Consider the following 19,690-nt stretch of genomic DNA (forward strand, 5'->3'; position numbering starts at 1 on the left):
TCCCCCCCCCCCCCACGATACGCATCAGCACAATACTCTCCCAACGTTGGCTATCGGCTGTGGTCCCCGGGGCATGGCGCTCTGACCTTCACCATGAACGCCCACCCGGTGTACAGACCATTGTGCTTCTCCCCCCTTCCCCCCCCCACGGTGCCTCCAGCGACCTTTCTGTTGGGTCACAGTGGTACCAGAGTCGCCAGTAGACCATCCCTGGTATCTTCGAGGTGCTTACCGACTCTTTAAGTGGTTCCCGTTGCCAATTGACCTCTGACGAAACCGCGCATTAAAGAAAAAAAGGGATCCAGTCCAGTCGTAATGACTTCAGAATCCTCAATCTTTTTTTTTCCTCTCCCTGAAGGTTAAAAGTAAGTTTTTGACCTTCACACACACCTCCGTCGGCGCCTCCAGTGAGAGGTTAGAGCACCGGGACGACCATGGGGGCGCACCAGGACGCCAGAGGGCGCCAAGGGACTCCCAGACCCGACCCACGACACGACCCACGCACTCTCCTCTTACGACTCTGGTTTGGTTAATGGACAGTCGGCAGGCGCAGCCTTTGAAAAGTTTGTTGTTCAGGCTCTTTTGTTTTGTCTCTTATCTTCCTCCACCTCAACTTTCCCCCTCCCTCCCCCCCCCCATATGCCCTCCCGGATGAGAGCTTCTGATGGTGTTTAATGGATTGAGAGAGAGAGAGAGAGAGAGAGAGAGAGAGAGAGAGAGAGAGAGAGAGAGAGAGAGAGAGAGAGAGAGAGAGAGAAAATGAGAATGAGAGAGAGAGAGAGAGAGAGAGAGAGAGAAAATGAGAATGAGAGAGAGAGAGAAAATGAGAGAAAATGAGAGAGAGAGAGAGAAAATGATAGAAAATGAGAGAATGAGAGAAAATGAGAATGAGAGAAAATGAGAATGAGAGAAAATGAGAATGAGAGAAAATGAGAATGAGAGAAAATGAGAATGAGAGAAAATGAGAATGAGAGAAAATGAGAATGAGAGAAAGAATGAGAGAGAGAGAATGAGAATGTGAGTGCTCACCTAGTTGTGCTTGCAAAGGTTGAGCTTTGATTCTTTGGTCCTGTCTATCAACCATCAATATCAAACCATCAGCTTTCCGATGCGGGAGTTCCTTGGTAAATATTAGTCGACGTCATGGATACAACGTGCCGCCCTCCAGTGCGACATAAATTCGTCTCCTGTCCACCTTTGTTTTCCTCGCCACTCCTGTCTATGGATCCTCGCGACTCTTGACCCTTATTATTCTCCACATACGCGCGTCTCCTAACATCTGTCCTGGTGCTGTCACCACAGGATATGCCCGTCATGCAAACTGCCCCTACTATCAAGAAGGTGTACGGATTCTGGAGCCTACTGGACTCTATCATATCTACATTTGAAACTGTGTATGGAGTCAGTCTCCACTACATCACTCTCTAATGCATTCCATCTGTTAACTACGCTGACACTGAAAAAACATCTTTCTAACGTCCTTGTAGCTCATTTGGGTACTCAGTTTCCACCATTGTCCCCTTCTTCGCGTACCACTCGTGCGTGCGTGCGTGCGCGCGTGTGCGTGCGTGTGCGCGCGTGCGTGCGTGTGCGTGCGCGCGCGCGAAGAACACAGTAGAGAGCAATATTAGCTAGATATCAATAGCCATACATAATTAATTAAACGTAAGACATGTCTATGGTTGAGTATTATATATTTTTCTGGCGTTACAGGCGACGGTGCAGACGCGGGTGGACGGAAAACTAGTGTTTTGACAGTCGACACCTGAATCATCCCAGTTGGTAGGCAGGATTGAAGCAGTTAAAGGAAAAAAACACTGGGGGCAGCTCAAAGGTGAACTGTATGCAGATGAAATAAAAATAACCGCAGTTGAAGGTTGTGAACCTTACGAACTGAGATTGAAATCAGTTGCCATGGTGATGATGGGTTACGGAGGAGCCTCCTACCTGCTGGTGTTGCTGGCTGTCCTTCTCACAGTCTGCCTCTCAACACCTCCCTTGTACCAGGTGAGACCTTCCCTTGTATTACATGTTACTTTTGTGACAGCTATTGACCACACTTTATTAGATGTAATAACGTAACTGCCCATTTCTTATTTGAATTTCAAACGTCATCTAAATACTTTAACCTCAACTTTATTTTCAGATGAAGATGTTCTTGGTGACCTTGAAATTCATACTGAATTCCTTCAATTGGTTAATTCGGCAGTTAAAGTGCCCGAGGACCGTGCTGTTTCATGTGTTGACCCTAAGACCAAATGATTGTCTTATACGACTTCTCCAGAATAATAAAACTCCTTTGGAGACAGGCATTGAAAAGATTATCAGGATTACAGTAAGAACATTAGGGAAAATCAGGGCCATGGTCCGACCCGACTTCCTAATAGAGCATCGCATTCTGACGTATACTCTACCTAAGGCCAAAAATTGTCGTCCTAGGAAAATGGTGGCAGCTCGCGAAATTGACATACTGTTCTGTTTTCTGTTTTGGGTCCTCTGGTAGGTTAGGATAACGGTACGTTAGTACGACAGTTTCTTGACGTTGGTAAACCATAGGAGGACGGTATTCTGTGTGGATATTCACACCTTGGGCTCCCTCCGTGACGCTCGGACGGTGGACCCGAGTCTTGCTAAAGTCAATTTTGATACACGAGTCCGTCCATTTTGCGTGATTATTGGAGTAATTACCTGTTTTGTTCACACGTTTATCCCATCCCCACAACACATCTTTTGAGGTGAATGACACTGAACAAACAACATGGTCCTATAGATCACATCATATCTATACCCAGCCAGGCCATCACCAGAGATATCCTGACCATCAACACCAAAATAATCGACAGATAGTGACAATAAGAGATTAAACATATCCGAAGTACTTCCTATCAAACACTTCCCATCCAGTTATCAACAGCCAGTTTAAACATAGGTGCGCTCTACCTATTCAGACGTGCAAGACCAGGAGAGAACTTCCAGTTTACATCAGACCAACTGCCCCAGCTGATCAACATTGTACAGTACTGCCCCAGCTGATCAACTAGTGTACAGTACTGCCCCAGCTGATCAACTAGTGTACAGTACTGCCCCAGCTGATCAACTAGAGTGCAGTACAAGATTGCTCAATACTCTTGACAGGGATATGTAACGATCTATCGCCTTTCTTCCCACATGAATGGAAGATAGACTGTTGTCTTTGCCGTTATATATTTGCTTTACCCCGACCTCTGAAGATGATAAAAGGTGACTTGGCGAAACACATCCAGTAGCAATATGCACAAGCTAATTAAAAATAATAAGTGAACTTTAGGAACGGATTATTTCACTGCCTTACTGAGTAATAACACAGAAATTGCAGGAATTAATAACACAGAAGACTTGATGCTGAAATTATCGATCTAACTCGGTCATTCAGTAAGAATTGATACGATTATCAAGATGATTTACGACTATCAAGATGGTTCGTCCCAATACTAACACCTTGCCCTTCCCACACCTGCAGGAGGTGAAGTGGTCGGAGGCGGTGGTGGAGGTGACGTTGAACTCCGACCACGCCCACTCTGACACGTACGGCCACGCCCACATCAGAAGCCACGCCCCTAACAGCCTTCTCAAGGTTACCATGGAGAATAGGTAAGACAAAGACGCCCATACATTTTTTTCAGTTAAAACTAATTTATTATTTCCTGTTAAATTCTATGGACGTTATATGGATTTTACGAGGCTTAGAAGGATGTATTTTTTTTAATTTGAACTTCTGTTTTACATTGTACAAGATGTATGGAACTTGTAGAACTTATATAATTTTTCACTTTATATATCAACTTTGCACGCTGTAATATTTTATTGCCTTTGAGAATTTTAAGACTTTATATTTTATCTTAAATTATGTCTTTGTATATGTATTTACTTAAATATATGTGCGCATATAGCTTTATAAACTAATGTTTGGGCTGCACCTGAACAATCGGACATCTAGTTGGCATCTCTTGTTGCAAAGGTACATTATATAATATATATATATATGCAATGCAACAATGATCACAAAAACACTGATCCAAATATGCAGAATAACCTTTGTATATGTATTTACTTATACAAAGTAAAAAGTATTCTATTTTTCACATGTGATTATTCTGCATACATATATATATATATATATATATATATATATATATATATATATATATATATATATATATATATATATATATATATATATATATATATATATATATATATAATAATTTCTGTATTTACTATCTTCTGATTTAGGGCTTCTATCCCTCTAACTATTTTCTTAGCATCAGGGCTTAGCTGAAATAGGAGTTCTCCAAAACTCATTTTCGCAATTTCAAGGTGAAGAAAAGAAGTGAATTACTATAGAATGTATTACACTTATTTATACAATTTGCACAACGTTTCGAACCTCCATGGTTCATTCTCAAGTGAAAAGAATTTCCAGGTTTGGTTGATTTTATACCCGCACTGGGTCAGGTGATAAGACAATAAAGGTGAAAACATGGGGGAATACATAAGGGATAAATGTGAGGTGAAACATAAGAATAGAGGTAACTGCGGAAGGCTTATTGGCCCATACGAGGCAGCTCCTATCTAAACACAAAGATTAATAAAGTGTAATTGGCCTGTTATGTTGAACATTGTCTTCTGTGTTGGCATCGTTATGCTCTGGTCTTGTCCTTACTCTCATGGTGGGTAGAGTAAATAGTTCATTTGATTTGGGTATTCATGGTAGGTTGTTCTATTCTTATGTGAATTGCTTCAAGAATTTGTAATCTTCTTGCATCTTGGGTTTTGTCTATTATACAGGTATTTTTGTTCAACATTTCTCTTGTTAGGGTGATGTCATGGGCTTGTCTCATGTGATTCCTGGGGGCACCGGATTGAAGATGGCATGTCAAACGCCTCGTCAGCTTGGTCGACGTTATACCTATGTACTTAGATTGAAGGTTACATCCTTCGTGGGGGCAAGTGTACATGTATACAACGCTTGACTGCTGTAGAGGGTTCTCCGTCGGCTTCGGGCTGTTTTTGATAAGGAGTTCGGAAGTCTTCTTGGTTTTGTAGATTATCATCAGGTTTGTTTTGGTTGCTGCAGGTCAGTTTGAGGCTTCTCAGATTGCTACTTAGTAAGCACCAGGTCTAGTTGGTGCCAATGCTTAGACCTGGGGTGTCTCTAGGAAGCCTTGTGCTGGGGCTTGGTGTCGAAGAAGAAATTGGTGATGCAGAATTCATGCGACAGCAGAACTCCAGGAGGCGCTGCCCATTCTCATTCATCTTCCCAAAACCAAACTGGCCCAGGCAGGAAGTCCTGGAGCTGTGATCAGAACCAACTCTTGCATTAAGGTCTCCCAGGAGGAAGACTGACTCTTGTTGAGGTATGTCTGAGAGCTAGGCCGAGGTCATCATAGAACTCGTCCTTTGCTTCGGTAGAGGAGGTCAGTGTTGGTGCATAAGCTTTGATGAGGCTGACCCTTCCTGCTGCTGTATGAAGCTGAAGTTTGATGATCCTTACAGACCACTCCGTGGGCTGTACTATGGACCCTAACAACCTGTTCCTGATGGCAAAGTCATCGCCTTGCTCCCTTACTTCTTCTAGAGGTTTGCCCTGCCTGAAGAAGATAAAGTCCTTCTCTCATATGCTGCCGGTCGCGGGCAGACGTGTCTCCTGCAGGGCGACTACGTCCATCTGGAGCCTGCGTAGTTCATTGTTGATCACAGCTGTCTTGCGGGCGTCGTTCACTTCCAGTAGATCTTTTGAGACCCGGTGTCATGGTCCTTACATTCAATGTGCCCAGTTTGAGAGCTGGGTGGCTCTGTGTTTGTTTTCTTTTGCCTGGTACATGAGTTGACGATCCGCTTATTGGATTGTGGCCTAAGCCCCACGCACCCAATGGAGCAGGCGGACCATGGCGGGACAGCACCTTATTGGCTGCCCAGATTGAGGTGGGCGGTAGCTGTAGCAACCCCTGGCGCCTCACTCTACGCCAATTGAGTGGTAGGCTTATCACCGGTGACTGTCGCTTCCCGTGTTGAGCCATCGCCTTGTCCTCTCCAGGGCACAGGCCAGGGCAGTAATTATGGAGAACCGGCTGTGGTCCATATAGCAGATCCACCCTCTCCACGCCACCGATGTGGTCCAAGGGAAAGGCAGATGCCAATACTCTTGGCACCAGTGTCGTCGCAGGAGCTGCCAGAATGTAGCTGTAAACAGCTGCAAACCGCCTTAGGGACTCCGACTCCGGATTTTCCCTCAGGATTGACTCCCGAAGCCTTTCCCATGAGTAGGTTTATCCGCAAGACACCAGAGTTTTGAATTCTGGGTTTTCCTTCCCAGGCTAATGAGTCTCATCTGCCCGAAGCAACTGGTTTTAAGGTGCCAAAGGCCCGCCTTTGCCCCTTTTCCTGTTGGTAGAAGCAGTTCCAGGAGCTGGACTTGGTTGTCAGAAACTATTTGAGACGCACGCCATCAGGGGCACTTTACAGATTGTGGGAGCTTATCTCTACAACCCTTCCCCCGGCTATAACAACCCTTGGAACCTTGGACTAAAATAAATAAATAAATAAATAAATTATATATATATATATATATATATATATATATATATATATATATATATATATATATATATATATATATATATATATATATATATATATATATAATTTATTGGTTACAATTTAATAACACAAATGTAACTTAATCCGTCACTTCTCACAGGAACTATCAACTAAAGCTGACTCCCACGAAATGGCTTGTGTCATCGGAAGCCACTATTACCCGCGTGGGCGAGGGCGTGGGTGGTGGCAGCGAGTACCTGCCCCTCGAGCCCCGTCCGTGCCTGTACCTGGCCCACGCTGAGGACGCGGGCGTGCAGGACGCGTCGGGCACCGTCTCCCTCTGTCACCGCGATGGACCGGTGAGTGTACTTGCCTGTAGGTGCTTGCAGGCCGAGTCTCAGCTTCGGGGCCTCGCCTTCTAAGGGCTAGAGAGATTATCCCTCATTTTTCAACATTTTTTTCCTAGAGTCCTATACTCCCTCAGTTTAAACACAAACAAATATAGGCAATTGCGGAATTACTTGAGAAATGTCAAGTTCATCAACTGCTAAAATACTTTACTGCAGTTCTTATTGAGGGGAAATAGAGCGTGAGGAGTGTTGTATCGCCTCAGCAACGTCAGTAATGTATGTGGTGTCAGCCAATTCAGTAAGAACAAATATATATTTTAATTTGACAGTAGGTGGGGTACCCGGCAGTGCCCGGGTCTCGCTTTCTCTCCCACCCTTTCCAACTCTTTTCCCCCTCTCCCAATTTTCCCTCCCTTTTCCCCTATCTCCTCCTCTCGTCTCCTATTTCCCTCTCCCCTTCCCCATTCTCCTCGTTTTCTCCCCCTCCTCTTCCCCCCTCTCTTCCCTTTTTCCTCCTTCCCCAATTCATCCTATCCAACCCACTTTCCCTCTCTTTCTCTATCTCTGCCAGAAAATGTAATACTGTAATCCTTATGACTTAACATTTATCGTTATCGATTAAAGCATACTAATGAGCGGGTAAACGGCAGGAGTACGCATAAAAAACTTACACACATCCGCTATTTCATATTAGATTTCATCTAAACTGCCGGGTGGTCGATGTTGCTGCCAATATTTTTTTTTAAAGCATGGCACTTGGGCCGACCCCGACTAGCTTATGATACTTCCATCCCCCCCCCCCTTATGTTTCATAATGGAAAGTTGGGTGAGGCTACTTTCTGTATAACAGTCTACGTCGATTAACGTTTGAGTGAGGGCGGGAACAAGACGTACCTAAGGAAACGAAGTCTCTCACTCACCACCTTAAACTGGCCGCTTGGATACCACAAAAGACAAAAAAATCTCCTGTTGAAAAATTGCGGTAAATGAGAGATGTGTTCGTCCCAAATTCAACTTGGTGCTAAAAGTTGACGGGAACACAGTGATACTTCTTTCTTTGCAGGATGCAGCTAACTTGCCATTTATTGCAACACTACACACTATAATTGAATACTTTTATATTGCAATTCAGAGTGCAGATGTGGTGGAATTATTGACATCTGATTTTTGTCAATAGGCTGTGTACAATTTTAAAGACTGAGAGCTTGAAACAGAGTCGAACCTCTGAGTACACTATGGTTTTTGGTTTTCCCTTAATCGTTTACAAGTCCAACAATGTGGCATCATATACATGTGCCACATTCAAGGGCTCTGATTGGATTTTTGTGCATTTTCTGAAAAAGAAGCAAGTTATTTTCAAAATAAGTTTTCGGAGAGTCTATGTAGCTCTGAAAATGAGGATTCAGACCCAGCGAGCACAAAACCAGGAGTCGTGTGGGTTGGAGGTTGAATCAACGCCGATGGGGTTTGTTGGGCGTTGAACTGGCGTTACTTTTGGTAATTGTACCCACTGGAGGGGGGGGGGGGAGGTTAACGTCAGCCTCAACGTCCCTGCTTGCGTCATTCTTTGTGGCCAGATCTTGTTTGGTCGATTTCGTGTATTTTTTTTATCGCTGAACTGTGCCTGTCGCAGAAAATAATTGTCAACAGCATTTTTTGCGCGTCAAATAGCTCTGGGGAGACACCCACCACCACCACCACCACCACCACCACCACAGTCAGCTCTGGGGAGACACCGACAGACTAATTCATTATTCATAATATACAAAAGGTTAGTAGCCTTTGTTATCGTTATAATTAAATCGAACACCCGCAGGATGACGACCCGTATCCGAACGGGTCAATGAACCGAACAATGTTCGGTTTTCCACCTGGGCTTAAGACCCGGGAAGACAAGCCACTCCAAAGCCAAGGTCAACCAGCTTCTGGGATCCTCCTTGTGTTCGAACCCCTCACTAATTGTTTGTGACTCGCTGTTGTACTTCTTCGTCACTTGTGTTGGTTGATGTCTCTGTCTCTCTCTGTCTCTCTCTCTGTCTCTCTCTCTGTCTCTCTCTCTGTCTCTCTCTCTGTCTCTCTCTCTGTCTCTCTCTCTGTCTCTCTCTCTGTCTCTCTCTCTGTCTCTCTCTCTGTCTCTCTCTCTGTCTCTCTCTCTGTCTCTCTCTCTGTCTCTCTCTCTGTCTCTCTCTCTGTCTCTCTCTCTGTCTCTCTCTCTGTCTCTCTCTCTGTCTCTCTCTCTGTCTCTCTCTCTGTCTCTCTCTCTGTCTCTCTCTCTCTCTCTCTGTCTCTCTCTCTGTCTCTCTCTCTGTCTCTCTCTCTGTCTCTCTCTCTGTCTCTCTCTCTGTCTCTCTCTCTGTCTCTCTCTCTCTCTCTCTGTCTCTCTGTCTCTCTCTCTGTCTCTCTCTCTGTCTCTCTCTCTGTCTCTCTCTCTGTCTCTCTCTCTGTCTCTCTGTCTCTCTCTCTGTCTCTCTCTCTGTCTCTCTCTCTGTCTCTCTCTCTGTCTCTCTCTCTGTCTCTCTCTCTGTCTCTCTCTCTGTCTCTCTCTCTGTCTCTCTCTCTGTCTCTGTCTCTCTGTCTCTCTGTCTCTCTGTCTCTGTGTCTCTGTGTCTCTGTCTCTCTGTCTCTCTGTCTCTCTGTCTCTCTGTCTCTCTGTCTCTCTGTCTCTGTCTCTCTGTCTCTGTCTCTCTGTCTCTGTCTCTGTCTCTGTCTCTGTCTCTCTGTCTCTGTCTCTCTGTCTCTGTCTCTGTCTCTGTCTCTGTCTCTGTCTCTGTCTCTGTCTCTGTCTCTGTCTCTGTCTCTCTCTCTGTCTCTCTCTCTGTCTCTGTCTCTCTCTCTCTCTCTCTGTCTCTGTCTCTCTCTCTCTCTCTCTGTCTCTCTCTCTCTCTCTCTCTCTGTCTCTCTCTCTCTCTCTCTCTCTGTCTCTCTCTCTCTCTCTCTCTCTCTCTCTGTCTCTCTCTCTCTCTGTCTCTCTCAGATTTAGAGAGAGAGACAGACAGACAGAGACAGACAAAGGCAGAGACAGAGAGAGAGGCAGACAGAGACAGAGAGAGACACAGTGAGAGAGACACAGACAGACAGAGAGAGACAAAGAAAGAATAGAAGGCGTGGGAGTATACTCGGCACCATAACAGTTATTGGTTTTGCTTCCTCCACCTTCCTTGTTCTCCCCTTTTGTCTCCCCCTCTCCCACCTCCCCTCTCCTCCACCTCTCCCACCTCCCCTCTCCTCCACAACAATTACCCAAGTAATAACCACAATGATTACCAATACAAAAAAATAGCAATATGTTGGGCAGGGAGAAAGGATTTATTTTGAGCAGATTTTCTGAGAGGCAGAGCGAGCGAGGGAGGCAGGGGGAGGGAGGCAGGGGCGAGGATATATATATGTATAAGAGATAACACACCTGGGGGCCACTACACACCTGGGGGCCACTACACACCTGGGGGCCACTACACACCTGGGGGCCACTACACACCTGGGGGCCACTACACACCTGGGGGCCACTACACACCTGGGGCCCACTACACACCTGGGGCCCACTACACACCTGGGGGCCCACTACACACCTGGGGGCCCACTACACACCTGGGGGCCCACTACACACCTGGGGGCCCACTACACACCTGGGGGCCACTACACACCTGGGGGCCACTACACACCTGGGGGCCACTACACACCTGGGGCCCACTACACACCTGGGGCCCACTACACACCTGGGGCCCACTACACACCTGGGGGCCACTACACACCTGGGGGCCACAAGACACTCATCGTTACTCATCGACACTCATCATTGTCTCATTACTCTTTATTTTTCATTCCACTTAACTCATTCATCGTTTTTCTGTGTTTCTCATATTTCTCATTGGTGAGTTATACACTCTCACTCCTGGCGTTCAATCCCCGGCCGTGCAAGTGGTGGGACACCATTCCTTTCCCCCGTCCCATCCCAAGTCCTTATCCTGACCCCTTGCAAGTGCTATACAGTCGTAATGGCTTGGCACTTTTCCCCCTGATAGTTCCCTTCCTTCCCTTCACCAGGATTGAGGCCAGTGGGTCGCCTCTGGCGTATGGCACTCTGCGTATAACGAAAGTGCAAAAAAAAACTAAATGTATATATATATATATATATATATATATATATATATATATATATATATATATATATATATATATATATATATATATAAAATATCTCTTGGCTGTTGGTTAAACTGTACACAAAACAGGTCGACAAAGTTTGTTTTAATGATAATCAAATATAGTTAGGATGAACTAGCGTTCATGTTAGCCTGGGATGTGCCTAAGATAGTTTAAGATAGTTTATCTTCCATAAAGAACTTACTAGCAATATGGTCAGCCGTAGTCTGGGCCAACAACCGCAAATTGACCCAACAACCACGCCCTGGCCACCATATACTTGTCAGACGCATCAACCCATTCTCCTGTTTAGACAGTACCTATTGTGACAGTCGTCAATAGTCACGAATTCGTACGTACTTAGCTTTAAGATAGTACTATACTGACTAATGAGTTTTAATTTTAAAAGGAGCTAAAAACAATCATAAATATTCCTAGGCCTAGTATAGCACACATATGTACTATATTAGGCCTCAGATATCGTGTTAGGCCTAGGGTTATCTTGAGGTTAGGTTATCTTGATGATTTCGGGGGCTTTTTAGTGTCCCCGCGGCCCGGTCCTCGACCAGGCCTGCACCCCCAGGAAGCAGCCCGTGACAGCTGACTAACACCCAGGTACCTATTTTAATGCTAGGTAACAGGGGCATAGGTTGAAAGAAACTCTGCCCATTGTTTCTCTCCGGCGCCCGGGATCGAACCCGGAACCACAGGATCACGTGTCCAGTGTGCTGTCTGCTCGGCTGACCGGCTCCCTAGGGCTGAGAATAGGTAGGTAGGGAGGGTAGGTTGGTTTAGTTCGTCTCTGCAACATAAGATATAGTGTTCCAGTTTATGAAGACGCAGCCCGTCCTCATAAACAAAGGCCCAAAGTCCATTCCATGCACCCGCCAAACCCCCTGTTTAGGAATGAAAAACGGTTTACAACTGGTGACGTCCGAACACTTCCGGAACAAGTGCTTCACTGACGACTTGTGTTCGAATCACAACGCTGTAAATGCTTCCCTCACGTAGTACAAATACAAATAATCGCCAACAGAACCTAAACACCTAACCTAAGTAATGCCTAAATAAGCACAATACGCTAATATATAATATTAATTAATTTTTTAGAAAAGTTCTGTTTTGAATGAGCAGCATGTTAAAATTGATGAATGTGTCTTTGGGGTCGACCGCTGGATGGAATGGACTCGATCTGAGGACGGGTTGTGTGCAATGAGTGGTATACTGTAATGTATAATAATAAGTAAACTGTAATTGAGAAAACACTTGTTCTTGGTTACGTACCAACCACTTCACCCTTAACCAGCCTAGCATGAGCTATGTTATATTTCCTTCATTATTGACGCCGCTTTAAAGTGTTTTATTATTATTATTGTAGCGTTGATGTGAGTGGAGATAATGCTTGTAATATGTCGCTATAAACTCCCTCCCTCTCCCCCCCATCTCTGTCTCTCTCTCTGACTCTGTCTCTGACACTCTCTCTCTCTCTCTCTCTCTCTCTCTCTCTCTCTCTCTCTCTCTCTCTCTCTCTCTCTCTCTCTCTCTCTCTCTCTCTCTCTCTCTCTCTCTCTCTCTCTCTCTCTGACTCTGTCTCTGACACTCTCTCTCTCTCTCTCTCTCTCTCTCTCTGTGTCTGTCTCTCTCTCTCTCTCTCTCTCTCTCTCTCTCTCTCTCTGACTCTGTCTCTGACACTCTCTCTCTCTCTCTCTCTCTCTCTCTCTCTCTCTCTCTCTCTCTCTCTCTCTCTCTCTCTCTCTCTCTCTGTGTCTGTCTCTCTCTCTCTCTCTCTCTCTCTCTCTCTCTCTCTCTGTGTCTGTCTCTCTCTCTCTCTCTGTGTCTGTCTCTCTCTCTCTCTCTCTGTCTCTCTCTCTGTGTCTGTCTCTCTCTCTCTCTCTGTGTCTGTCTCTCTCTCTCTGTCTCTGTCTCTCTGTCTCTGTCTCTCTCTCTCTCTCTCTGTCTCTGTCTCTGTCTCTGTCTCTGTCTCTGTCTCTGTCTCTGTCTCTGTCTCTCTCTCTCTCTCTCTCTCTCTCTCTCTCTGTGTCTGTCTCTCTCTCTCTCTCTGTGTCTGTCTCTCTCTCTCTCTCTCTGTCTCTGTCTCTGTCTCTGTCTCTGTCTCTGTCTCTGTCTCTCTCTCTGTCTCTCTCTCTCTCTCTGTCTCTCTCTCTCTCTCTCTCTCTCTCTCTCTCTCTCTGTCTCTGTCTCTGTCTCTGTCTCTGTCTCTGTCTCTGTCTCTGTCTCTCTCTCTGTCTCTCTCTCTCTCTCTCTCTCTCTCTCTCTCTCTCTCTCTCTCTCTCTCTCTCTCTCTCTCTCTCTCTCTCTCTGTCTCTGTCTCTGTCTCTCTCTGTCTCTCTCTCTCTCTGTCTGTCTGTCTCTCTCTCTCTCTCTCTCTCTCTCTCTCTCTCTCTCTCTCTCTCTCTCTCTCTCTCTCTCTGTGTCTCTCTCTCTCTCTGTGTCTGTCTCTGTCTGTCCTCCTCCATGGTAGACAGAAAAGACAAGAGACAAAAAGGGAGACAGAATATCACTCAAACTGGATCTCTGATGACAGAATAAATTAATCTATTATACAAAGAGCGCCGATCGAGCAGAAAGCGCTAGCATTATTCTTCAGACTCGCTACATTTAGCGCCTAATTGACCGTCAACTGTCGTAAACAAACATAAGCGCTACATAACACCACAAGGAGATGATAGAGATAACTCCTTGGTTCCAACAACATAATCTGGGAACACTTATACGAACCGGTGTTGCGGAAGACGAATACCAAAGGAATATTGTCGCCAGAGGGAATGAGTGGAGGAATGGAAATGAGTGGGGGAGGAGGAATGAGTATGGAAAGGCGGGGATTGACACTTGAGGCCCACTTAAGTCACAGGGAGGTTAGAAATAGATGAGCAGCGAGCGTCTAGGAGGCAGAGACTGGAGATTACAATTCGATATATATATAGTTTTAACACAAGTCGAGAAACAAGTGAAGATCGTGTCCCTGCATTACTCAACTGATAGTTCGCTGTGTCGGGGGACAGGAAGCCAGGGTGTATTCATACATCTTTTTGGCTTTTATCGAGGTGTGTGGGATGACATGCACCAGGGATGGTGTACAGGTGTGTGGGATGACATGCTTCAGGGGTGGTGTACAGGTGTGTGTGTGTGTGTGGGATGACATGTTCCAGGGATGGTGTACAGGTGTGTGGGATGACATGCTCCAGGGATGGTGTACAGGTGTGTGTGGGATGACATGCTCCAGGGATGATGTACAGGAGTGTGTGGGATGACATGCACCAGGGATGGTGTACAGGTGTGTGGGATGACATGCTCGAGGAGACAAACACGCCCCCCCCCACACCTGTAACTCTACCTCGGGTGCTCACGCTATCTGCGTCACACCTGGCTAGTGTGACGCCTACACCACCTGCGTCACACCTGGCTAGTGTGACGCCTACACCACCTGCGTCACACCTGGCTAGTGTGACGCCTACACCACCTGCGTCACACCTGGCTAGTGTGACGCCTACACCACCTGCGTCACACCTGGCTCGAGTCTGCCCTGCACTACTATGGTGGAAAACGAACTAAGAGTGTTGCATCATACAGAAATAAACCGTGAGGACCTGTTGGGCCTCAGAGCGCTATCTTCTCCGGGTTGACGAATTCGATCCAAAGCTGCAAATCTAACCGAATATATAAATATATCGCCAGATACCTATATACTGTGATCAATGACTTATCGATCAATTTCTCCCACAGCGAGTGTTGCTGATGATTGCAGACGAGATGGCGGAGCTGCTGCCCCTTCATGAAGACCAAGGGCCCCTTCAAGAGGCTCAGGGGCCCATTCAGGAGGCTCAGGGACCCCTTCAGGAGGCGGTGTCTAGCTCTCCGCCGCCCTCAGCCTCTAAGAGGGCAGAGGGGGGACACAGCCAGGGGTTCACACACGTGGTCAAGCGGCACCCACTCCCCGCCCTCATGGACCAGGACTGTCAGAGTGAGTGGTGACGGAGGGAACTATCAGGGGGGAACTATCAGCGGGAAAGCGCCAAGTCATTACGACTATATAGCACTGGGAAGGGGTCAGGATAAGGATTTGGGATGGGACGGGAGGAAAGGAATGGTGCGTCCAAGGAACCACTTGGACGGTCGGGGATTGAACGCCGACCTGCATGAAGCGAGACCGTTGTTGTACCGTCCAGTCCAAGTGGTTGGACTAGTGAGGGGTGAGGGTGAAGGGAGCAGGTGAGGGGGAGGTGGAACATGACATGAATACAGAATAGAATAACAAGCTCCTTACCCCTTTTTGTGTCTGAGCTGGTGAATGGCCTGTTGTCAATATTATACACACACACACATATACACACACACACACACACACACACACACACACACACACACACACACACACACACACACACACACACACATACACACATACACACACACACACACACACACACACACACACACACACACACACACACACACACACACACACACACACACACACACACACACACACACACACACTAACTGTACCCGGCCATGCGTTCCTGTGGCTCAGCAATGTGTGGGCGTTGCTGAGCCACAGCAACTCTTTCTTCCTCCCCACCATTCCCCCCCTCCCAATCCCCTCGTCCTCCCCACCATCCCCCGCTCTCATGTCCAATGCGTTCCCAAATGATCTGATGTTCTCATCAGAAAAATGAAAACGTCAAATGATCTGATGTTATCACTGAAAAATACGAACAGTTAAAAAAATGAAAAATAAAAAAAAATAAAAAATAAACACTACTCATGAAATAAAAGGTATGGTAAACGACACAACTCCATTCCAACGCAATGTCACATGAAATAATTAAATGAAAATGAAAATAAATCGAAATCTATGAAAATTCTATTCAACAATGCAATTGGAAACATTGAACTGGAATTGTAAAATATTTTGTATAGCGTATGCTGCTTTTAAGTGCAACATGGTGCTGGTTAAAAAAAAATTTTTTTACCTGTCACAGGTGTGGCATGTAAAAAAATTTTTTTTACTTGTCACAGGTGTGGCATGTATACAGTAGGTATATAAAAACACGCTTATATGCGAATACAACGTTGTCAAAATTTCAAAGCAATCACTTTAGCTTTCTGAGATTAGCGATTTTGAACAAACGAACATTTACATCTATATAAATAAAAATTAAAATGTTCGTTTGTGCATAACCGCTAATCTCCGAAAGTTCTTCACCGATTGCTTTTAAATTTTGACACAACGTTGCATTCGAATAGGCGCGTGTTTTTATATACCTACTATATAGATGCCACCCCTCTGACAGGTATAAACGTGCGTTTTTTAAAAACAGCGCCATCTGTTACACATAATAGCAACATGCACGCTGTACTAAATGTCACGGATTCCATTTCAATGTTTCCAATTGCATTGATAAATTTTATTTTCATTGATTTTGATTTATTTTATTGAATTATTTTGCGACATTGTCTTGGAATTGAGCTGTGTTGTTTACCTTACCGTTCGTTTCGTAAGTAAGTATAAATGTCACACCTGTGACAGGTAAAACTATGCTTTTCTTGAAAAACAGCGCCATGTGTTGCATATAGGAGCAACACACATGCCATACTAAATGTTACAATTCCATTTCAATGTTTCTGATTGCACTGATAAATTTAATTTTCATAGGTTTTGATATATTTTCATTTTGATTTAATTATTTTGTGTGAATTGCATTGGAGTTGAGCTGTGTTGTTTACCATACCGTTCATTTTGTGAGTATAGTTTATTTTTTAATTTTTCATATTTTTATTTAATTTTTTAACTTTTTCTTATATTTCAGTGATGGGAACATCAGATCACTTGATGTTCCCAATTTTCTGATGGGAACATCAGACCATTTGGGAAGGCATCGGACGAGGGAGTGTGGAATGGTGGGGAGGACGAGGGGACGGTGGAAGGTTGCTTTGACTCAGCAACTCACATGCGTTGCTGAGCCACAGAAACGCATGGCCGGGTACTGCTTGTTTATATATAATATATATATATATATATATATATATATATATATATATATATATATATATATATATATATATATAATATATATATATATATATATATATATATATATATATATATATATATATATATATATATATAAATAAAATATATGTGTGTATATATATAATATATATATATATATATATATATATAATATATAATATATATATAATATATATAATATGCACTTCGACCATTCGAGCCTTGAACAGCAAACCGCAAATCACAGATGGAGCAATCCTCTGAGACACCCGCACCCACAGAGCTGCGGGCTGCTGCTTTTGTGGTCTGGGGTTCAAGGCTCCAATGGTCGAAGTGAATAAAATGTTATCCACGAAACGATGGTTATTAAATGTCTGTTCCAAGCCAGGCCCCAAGCCAGGCAGTACAATGACATAAGGTTTCATTTTTTTCTTGTAATTCACGCCTCTCAGCTCTGGGACTAGTTTAGTGGCATGCCTCTGGACTTTCTCTCCCTCTTTCCTTCTCTACCCCTCCGCTGGAGAGAGATAGGGAGAAAGAGAGGGAGAGAGATAGGGAGGGAGGGAGGGGAGGGAGGAAGAGAGAGACAGCCAGGAACTAGGATATCGAGAACATAACCGGCGTATCCATCCGGATTATCCTCTTACCTGAACATTCAAAGTTAAGTTGTCTGTAAACCATTATTTTTGCAGTTCATTGCACTCGCAACATGCTATTTCTCTCCTCCCCCATCCTGTTGCTCCTGTTGCTCACATGATGCAACTGCTGGTTTAGAAACCCAGTATAAAAGTTGTGTTCAATACCTTCCCTTCAGATCACGTCAGCTGCGCGCGGACTCCGACCGTCCCCGACCCCATTGGCTTGCCAGACCTCAGCCAGGTCATGGTGGACCCCACGGTGAGTTGCCTGACCCCACGGTGAGTATAATATAATAGTAATATAATAATAATAAAATGCTAAATAAATAAATATATAATTCTGTATATTTGTGAGTGAAGGAGCAGGAGGTGAAGCGGGTGGCGGAGGTGACAGGAGCCGGGGCCAGGCCGCTGACGGTGGAGTTGGGGCTCTTCCTCGACCAGGCCCTCATAGAACTCTTCTCACAGTACCTGTCGTCCGAGGAGGAGCTGGTCGACCTCGTCCTCGCCCTCGTTAACAATGTAAGAATCTTGGTTAGGAGCCGTCTGTGGTATTACCGTCTACTTAGACGGTAGCACCACTTAGACGGTAGCTACGGAAACGGTCACGTTTTCTGCAGGGTTCGATTCCCAAAGATCTAAATAGTTAGGTGTACCGTCCCTCCACGCCGTCATATCCAAGCTCTCAGTACTGTTCTCAAATTCCAACCAAGTGTTATATAGTCAGACCGGCTTAGCGACGTCTCTTTGATAAGAGATTTTTTATCTAAAAACCTTGCCGTTTTTAAACGATATTCATAGGTGGTCCCTTCTCCCTGACGCAGGTCCAGGCGCTGTACCGGCACCCATCGCTGGGGCGCCGGGTGGACCTCACCATCACCCACCTGCGGCTCCTCAACTCCCAGCCCAAGGGCTTCGACACCCACAATGGCGACAGATCGCAGCTCCTCAAGTCCTTCTGCGAGTACAACCAGAGAAACAATGACCCAGACGACGCCAACCCCGACCACTGGGACATTGGCGTCTACCTGTCAGGGTGGGTACTAGGTTCTTGTGTGGGTATGTGGGTGCTGACTGTAGGGGGTGTTAACTACCATCATGGGCACTGTAGGTGCTGGTTGACTGTGCGGGGGGGGGGGGGGGTGATTAACTACCGTCATGGCCTATAGCCGGTCTTGTGGCTGTTATGTGAATTTGGAGGTTATAATAATTATAATAATAATATAAGCACTGATTGTGTTACTTTGTGGGTAATTGATAACCACCTGTTCGATCCTGCGCAGCATCCTCAGTTGCTAACCTCATTCTTTAGATTCCCATTCTCTCTCTCTCTCTCTCCCTCTCCCCCTCCCCTCCCCCAGGCTGTTGTCCTCTTCCTCCGATAGTCTTAACTGTCCGCTCTGCTCAGCTTCTCATTCACTCCCAATTCTGGTTCTGTTTATCTCATTATACGTCATTCTGACACCCTCCTTGACTAGTTCCCTCCCTCTCACACATTCTCCCTCACCACCTCCATCACTAGTTCCCACTCACCCACCTTCTCCCTCACTAGTTCCCTCCCTCACTACCTCCATCACTAGTTACCTCTCACCCACCTTCTCCCTCACCACAATCCCGCAGCCTCGACTTCTTCGTGAAGAACCCTGACGGGACAGACGACGCGGTGACGATGGGTCTGGCGTACACGGGGGGCGTGTGCAAGCCTCACCTCTCCTGCGTCATCAACGAACTCGGGGCCGTCAACTACCGCGGGCGTCCCTACCCGTCCACAGGCGCGCTCAGCTCCTACGTCCTCGCCCACGAAATCGGACACAGGTGAGGGTGGAGAAATCGGACGAGGGAACCCCGCAAAATTTGAATTTGTAAATGCATAATAATTATATTTGATTCTCCTTCCCCTCCGACGTGATTTTGTTATGCGCCTTACATGTGACCTCGTGTATATGTCT

General features: G+C 45.6%; 1 protein-coding gene across 5 annotated transcripts in view; it reads left to right on the forward strand.

Moving 5' to 3' along the window:
* The window catches only part of LOC123772272 (A disintegrin and metalloproteinase with thrombospondin motifs adt-1), a 71,954-nt gene that overhangs the window by 19,122 nt on the left and 33,142 nt on the right, over window positions 1-19,690 (forward strand). For 4 of the 5 annotated variants that reach the window (XM_069311086.1, XM_069311088.1, XM_069311085.1 and 1 more), the window contains exons 2-9: window positions 1,714-2,007; window positions 3,500-3,630; window positions 6,740-6,938; window positions 14,814-15,051; window positions 17,918-18,000; window positions 18,102-18,263; window positions 18,566-18,777; window positions 19,362-19,556. In XM_069311086.1, coding sequence (XP_069167187.1) covers window positions 1,915-2,007; window positions 3,500-3,630; window positions 6,740-6,938; window positions 14,814-15,051; window positions 17,918-18,000; window positions 18,102-18,263; window positions 18,566-18,777; window positions 19,362-19,556 — 1,313 coding nt within the window. In that variant the 5' untranslated portion in view covers window positions 1,714-1,914. Of the gene's footprint in view, window positions 1-1,713; window positions 2,008-3,499; window positions 3,631-6,739; window positions 6,939-14,813; window positions 15,052-17,917; window positions 18,001-18,101; window positions 18,264-18,565; window positions 18,778-19,361; window positions 19,557-19,690 lie in introns of those variants that run through there. The other variant, XM_069311090.1, reaches the window with a different exon arrangement.

This window comes from Procambarus clarkii, chromosome 69 (assembly GCF_040958095.1).
Source record: "Procambarus clarkii isolate CNS0578487 chromosome 69, FALCON_Pclarkii_2.0, whole genome shotgun sequence".
In the NCBI taxonomy this organism is placed as follows: domain Eukaryota; kingdom Metazoa; phylum Arthropoda; class Malacostraca; order Decapoda; family Cambaridae; genus Procambarus; species Procambarus clarkii.